This window comes from Arachis stenosperma, chromosome 1 (assembly GCF_014773155.1).
Source record: "Arachis stenosperma cultivar V10309 chromosome 1, arast.V10309.gnm1.PFL2, whole genome shotgun sequence".
Lineage (NCBI taxonomy): Eukaryota > Viridiplantae > Streptophyta > Magnoliopsida > Fabales > Fabaceae > Arachis > Arachis stenosperma.
In genome coordinates this window covers 3,226,377-3,232,266 of record NC_080377.1, presented here as the reverse complement: position 1 = coordinate 3,232,266, position 5,890 = coordinate 3,226,377, and the positions used below count along the sequence as shown (strand labels likewise).

Here is a 5,890-nt window from a genome sequence, read left to right as displayed (position 1 = left end):
AATTAACAAAATATTTCTCCCAAAATACATGCCGTCAAAAATCTAGTTAAATTTTTAATTATGAATACTTTCAATTTGCAAAAAAATTCAGTTAATTTTAATATTTTTTACACTAAAAATAACTTGATTATAAAATAAAAAATAATATAAAATTTAATTAAAAAATATATATATAAATCTAATTAAAAATTTAATAATATAGTAATAACAAATAACTAAACCAAAAAAATTTTAATACTAATAACAATATAAGTGTTAATTATGCATCGCACTTTTTTAAGTTTTCTTGAAGAGGAAGAAGAGACCAAACTCTCACTGCAGAAAAGCACAAGCTCCGCCATTGGTTTATTTTAACACATTTTATTCTCTCTTCTGTTGTTGCTTCTGTAATCTGCCACTGCAAAATCAAAGGGACACTCTCTACTCATAACTCAAAATCCCAAAAAAGAGGAGAAAGAGAGCAAAACCCTAAAACGTGAAACCCTAGTAATCCTCAAACAATGAGTCGAGGGAGCGGAGGCGGATACGATCGCCACATCACTATTTTCTCCCCTGAGGGTCGTCTCTTCCAAGTTGGTATGTAATTTCTTCTCTCTTATTCGAATTCATTATTTTGCTGCAGTTTTATTTTATTTTTTTTTTAATTTTTTATAAATGAAAAAGTTAAATCAAGTTTAGTGTTTGAATTTTAAAATGCGTAGATTTCTAGGGTTTTTCGTGTAGTTGCTTCGATTTTAATGCCTTGCGTTGAAACGTTGACGTGTTAATGGATCAAATATAGTCTAGATCTTTTGTATAGTGGACTGAGTCCCAAAATAAGAAAAACAAATATTGGGTTCGATTTCTGTAACAATTTGAAATTGAGGAAAGTTGTTGTGTAACTTTTTGTTCTCTTACAAAGTTCTCTAATTTTGAGGGTGATAATATCACTGCTACTGTTATTGGGATCATGGGGTAGGTTGGTTCAGTAAATTAGGGGTTTGATTTAATTTGAGTGAGTGAGTGAGTGACAAACTATGCATATTCCTGATAACTTTGCATAACACACAGACTATGCATATTATGAATAAGGGCTCATCACACAAACTATGCATTTTATTAGTTAGTAGGAATGCCGGAAATGTAATTGTTACTTGAATATGAATGGCTTGTATCTACATATGTTTGTGCCATTTTTCCCACTCCAAGGATTTCATGACAATCAGTGTGATGATCCCTTATTTATCATATTCAATATCTTATGAAATGTTTTCTTTTGGCTATTTTGGAGTGGAAATAAACTGATTGTAGTGTAATATGTTTTAAGTTGTGGCTTTTTTGGATGATTGTAACAGAGTATGCTTTCAAGGCTGTTAAGGCTGCTGGGATCACCTCAATCGGTGTACGAGGAAAGGATTCAGTTTGTGTTGTTACTCAGAAGAAGGTTCCGGTGAGTACTGAGAGCTAGTTGTCTAATTCTTTTCTTTGCGAGTATTTCTTTTGGCTGCTTAATTGTGAAAGTGTAATGCAGGACAAGCTATTGGATCAGACAAGTGTTACACATCTGTTTCCCATCACCAAGTACCTTGGTTTACTGGCAACTGGAATGACAGGTTTATCATTCATCATACCTTTTCAGCATTTCTCTGCTCGAGCACTTATGAACTTTCTTAGCTACCTTTTTCCATCAAATGAAATAAATCTTTAGCGATGACAAATTTGGGTAACCTTTCTAGGATATGATACTTAATCTATAAATTGAGGTTTGATATATGAGAAATGCTTATATTTAAATCAGAGTAAATAAATAACTTATTAATTGATATACTCTGAAGAGAGGTACATCTTTATGTTCTAAGTTCACTTTTGCTTTATCTCATTGGAATACCTTTGTCCAGCTGATGCTAGGACATTAGTTCAGCAAGCAAGAAATGAAGCTGCTGAGTTTCGGTTTAGATATGGATATGAGATGCCTGTGGACATATTGGCTAAATGGTAAGTGGTACAGTTTTATAAAAGATATTCAGCCAGTAAAACAATTATTAGCTACTTATTGCTTTGTAATATCTGCAAATTTAAATGTTAGTATTCTCGTGTAATTGTCAGTATCCAATTTGTTAGATTATTTTCCTCTTGTCATCTCCATATTTTTCAATTGCCTCAATGTTTTAACATATACATCTACTGTGACTACTGGAAGATCTATTCTTGGTGGTTGATGCGAAATAAAAATATTCAATTGAACTTCATAGTAATTGGAAAAGGAATCATCGATCCTTCCCCTCCCTTTCCTGCGGCCCTCTCTATGAATTTCATATTGCCATCTTTTGGCATCCGACTTCTGAAATATTTTCACCAACAGGATTGCAGACAAATCTCAAGTCTATACTCAACATGCTTACATGAGACCACTTGGAGTAGGTGTGTTTTCCTTACCCGTTTCACTTCTGAATGAATTTTCAGCCTGGAGAATCGTACAAGTAGTTTTGTGGGATCACAACCATTTTCTGCTTTTATTACTTCTTGTTGTTACTACTGATCTCTTTTTGTGATTTTTAAATCTGTTGTGTTGTGAAGTTGCCATGGTTTTGGGTATTGACGATGAATTTGGCCCCCGCCTTTACAAGTGCGACCCAGCTGGTCATTACTTTGGTCACAAGGTAAACAGAGGATCATCTGTCACTTACATTGATGTCAAAAATTCTTCATTTGATCTAATTTAAGATGATGGAAAGAATGAGGATAGTAAACTTGATTCCATAAATTTTTCTGAACTATGATTCTGAATTCGTCTACTTTAATTATTTACTATGAATGTCATCATAAAAGGATAGAGGGTTCGGGACGATGAATGCAAGTTTTTATGCTTTATACTTCATGATCTTTTTTCTTAGTTACTGTGTAAAATAAGATTTTCTAGTGGAAAATTGCTTTCTTGGTTTGTTATATCACCAGAATGAGGTTTTATATTGTCTGTATTTAGATGAATTATATGGTTGAGGAATTAAGAAGCTAAATAAAAATCCTATGGTGGATTGGTGATAATTTATCTGAATATTTGCTCTGAAAACAATGTTTAACTTTGTGTGTGTGCTTGTAATTTGATAAAAGGGACTATTTTAGTATTGTTAGGCAATAGGTGAAAAGGGTTTACATAAATAATAAAAAATAAAGGAGTTTAGCATTTATCTCATTAAAAGGTGAAGGTTGCTGTAAGTAGTATGGAGGTGGTGAGGGAGATTGTTGGAAAATTTTATGTTGAAAATCATTTCTGAAGTTGGTGCTGTTGATTTCTACATGAAATTTTTTATATGTATTGTTTTCATGTTATAAAATACTTGATGTCAAAGTACACGAATGAGGCTTAACCTGTGCTGAGTTTTTATTTCCATTTCTGTTTCACTTTTGGACCAAGTTCACCTTCCTTCTATGAACTATGGATGCTGAGAAACCTATCTATCTTTGTTCAGTGGATGAATTATTTTAATCTATATTTTAATTGTTTGTGCTGTCTGCTTTGGTGATTGCTTTATTTTTTGCCTCCCAGAAAAATGTTTTGTTTTCTACTACTCCCGCATTCAAATAATTGTGATGTACATTGATTTTGAAATTTTAAACACTAAAAGTATAGTTCTCTTTTGGGGCCATCTGTATCATTTTTTAATCAAAAGTCTGTAGCTTCATGTAGCAGTACATAAGACAAATATTTAATGTGTCTAAGAATCTATTGCCATGTACTCAGGCCACAAGTGCTGGATTGAAGGACCAAGAGGCGATTAATTTCTTGGAAAAGAAGATGAAGAGTGACCCTTCATTTACTTATGAGGAGACTGTTCAGGTTGCATTCTTACTTTTCTTTTAAATTTTTCATTATTCCCATTTTGCGGGTTAGCTCCATCATTTGTTTCGATTTTCAAAGATATCTTGCCATATGATGACGATTCATGCATAATGAGATGAACACCCAACTCAAGTGTAAACTGCATATAGACATTGGGGAAAGCGGTGAGAGACGTGTGTCTTTGGAGCATATAATTTGTGTCGACCATTATAAAAGCAACCCTTTCAATAAAGGCTTTGATTTTTTAGGGAGACTTAGAACATCACGTGGTTCCTCCAAGTTACAGTATTCTCTATTAGGAGGGGAATTAAGCATTGGAAAATACGATTTGCAAGTGAAAACTAATTAGCTGTTCTCAGTTCTTGAGACAGGGATTTCAAAAAGTTAAATGGAATCAAGCGAAGGACAATGTAACTTAGTGCAATAACCTTTCTATCGTGAGTTCATGGGGGAATAACGGAAGTTCATAGTTTATTATCAGAATTAAAAAGTTGATGATGCAAAAAATATCAATTTTATCAAAATCATTTATTTATTAATGAATTTATTGAACCATTATGTGATAATATTTTGTTTCTAACTGTATAGTTTCCCTTTTTTTTTTTCAGACTGCGATCTCTGCTTTGCAATCAGTTCTTCAGGAGGATTTTAAGGCCACTGAGATTGAGGTAGAACCTTTATTTTAAATCTCTAATATCTTTTGTAGGACACCATGGTATGGTAAACCCAAGTTATTTATAGATTCTGCGCGAGTCACTTGTTTCTCATTTATTTCCTATATTCAGAAATCTTGCCTGATTTGGCTTCTTGCCTTGCTCAAAATAGTAATCGATTCTATTGCTTAGGTGGTTATAGGAACTCAAAACAGCTAAGATTGTGATAAATTGGAGCATTGCATTATAATGTGGGCTTTACATGATTAGTTGTGGTGGAAATCAGAATTAGGGATGATTTTTATTTTAATGTTTTAAAGAGAAAAGATATTGTGTGTTGCAATTGATTATATTTTCATGTTTTGTAAGGTTGGAGTTGTCCAAAAAGAGAATCCGGAATTCAGAATTTTATCGACGGAGGAGATCGACGAGCACTTGACTGCAATAAGTGAGCGCGACTGAGTTGGTGGGTTTAGATGAAAACAAGGATAGACTGTTGAAACTCTTGTTAAATTATCATCATCACCTCTTTAATTTCGGGGATCATTGAATTAATATTGGAGTGTTAACAAAGTCTCGTTCAACTGCAGACTAAGCAAGAACCGAGGTTGTTTGTTTTCACCTTTTTCTTGGATGATTGATCATGTTTATTTCCCTTCGTTATCTTGATGGATAAGATATGTCAAAAGCCGTTATACCACGAGAACTGAGAGTTTGTTCTTCGTAGGGCTGCATTTAATCTGTTAGATGCTTGAATTTTTGAAGGAGGGATAATTTGGAAAAAAGAAATTGAATTTTGACCGAAAGAGGTTAATATGACGAAAATAAAATGTTGGCGTGTAAGTAGAAGTTGAACAACAAAACTGTCCAGATAATTTTGAGATTTATTTCAAATGCTGAGGGTAAAAGTGATATTTTGTTCTTAATTAAACTTAAGCTTGATTTCAAATCTAATTCACATAAATAAGTTCAAATTTTAATATGTATTAGCTACATGTTAAGACATTTGTCAATAAGAAACAAATAGATGTTTCAAAAGTAATTCCTGTTTTTTATGTTAAAATAATTTTTTAATAACATTTTTAATTTCATTGTGGTAAATAAATAACTATTAATTGCATATGTTTACTTAAGATTGCTACATATCTAAATTTTTTTTATCCAAGTTTATTTAAGTAGGCCCAATATTAACAAAAATATTTCATTTTTTTCTCCTTATTCCTTATTTTTATGTTCGTTTATTTTTTTTTACGTGTTTTTTCTTATTGTCATTCTTTTGTTATTGCTGCTGTTGTATTTTTTTCTTTTTCTCTTTCTTCTCTGGTGAAGAAGCTGATAGAATGTGAGAATGAAGAGTTTTAAATTATGTAGAACAGAAACGAACCGAAATTATATATAGAATGAACCGAAATTATAT

General features: G+C 32.3%; 1 protein-coding gene across 1 annotated transcript; it reads left to right on the top strand.

Annotated features, from left to right (window-relative positions):
- The first annotated feature begins 282 nt into the window (after positions 1-282).
- Positions 283-5,173, top strand: LOC130942740 (proteasome subunit alpha type-6). Its single transcript, XM_057871026.1, has 9 exons — positions 283-576; positions 1,335-1,429; positions 1,511-1,592; positions 1,878-1,974; positions 2,342-2,400; positions 2,557-2,639; positions 3,722-3,817; positions 4,429-4,488; positions 4,843-5,173. The coding sequence occupies exons 1-9, from the start codon at positions 501-503 to the stop codon at positions 4,933-4,935; spliced, it is 741 nt and encodes a 246-aa protein (XP_057727009.1). The 5' UTR covers positions 283-500; the 3' UTR covers positions 4,936-5,173.
- Positions 5,174-5,890: the final 717 nt, after the last annotated feature.

Excerpts from the sequence above, each read along its gene's own strand:
- LOC130942740 (XM_057871026.1), top strand. The coding sequence starts at position 501 with ATGAGTCGAGGGAGCGGAGGCGGATACGATCGCCACATCACTATTTTC. Across the intron at positions 577-1,334 it reads GGGTCGTCTCTTCCAAGTTG|AGTATGCTTTCAAGGCTGTT; the intron begins GTATGTAATTTC and ends TGATTGTAACAG. Across the intron at positions 3,818-4,428 it reads CTTATGAGGAGACTGTTCAG|ACTGCGATCTCTGCTTTGCA; the intron begins GTTGCATTCTTA and ends TTTTTTTTTCAG.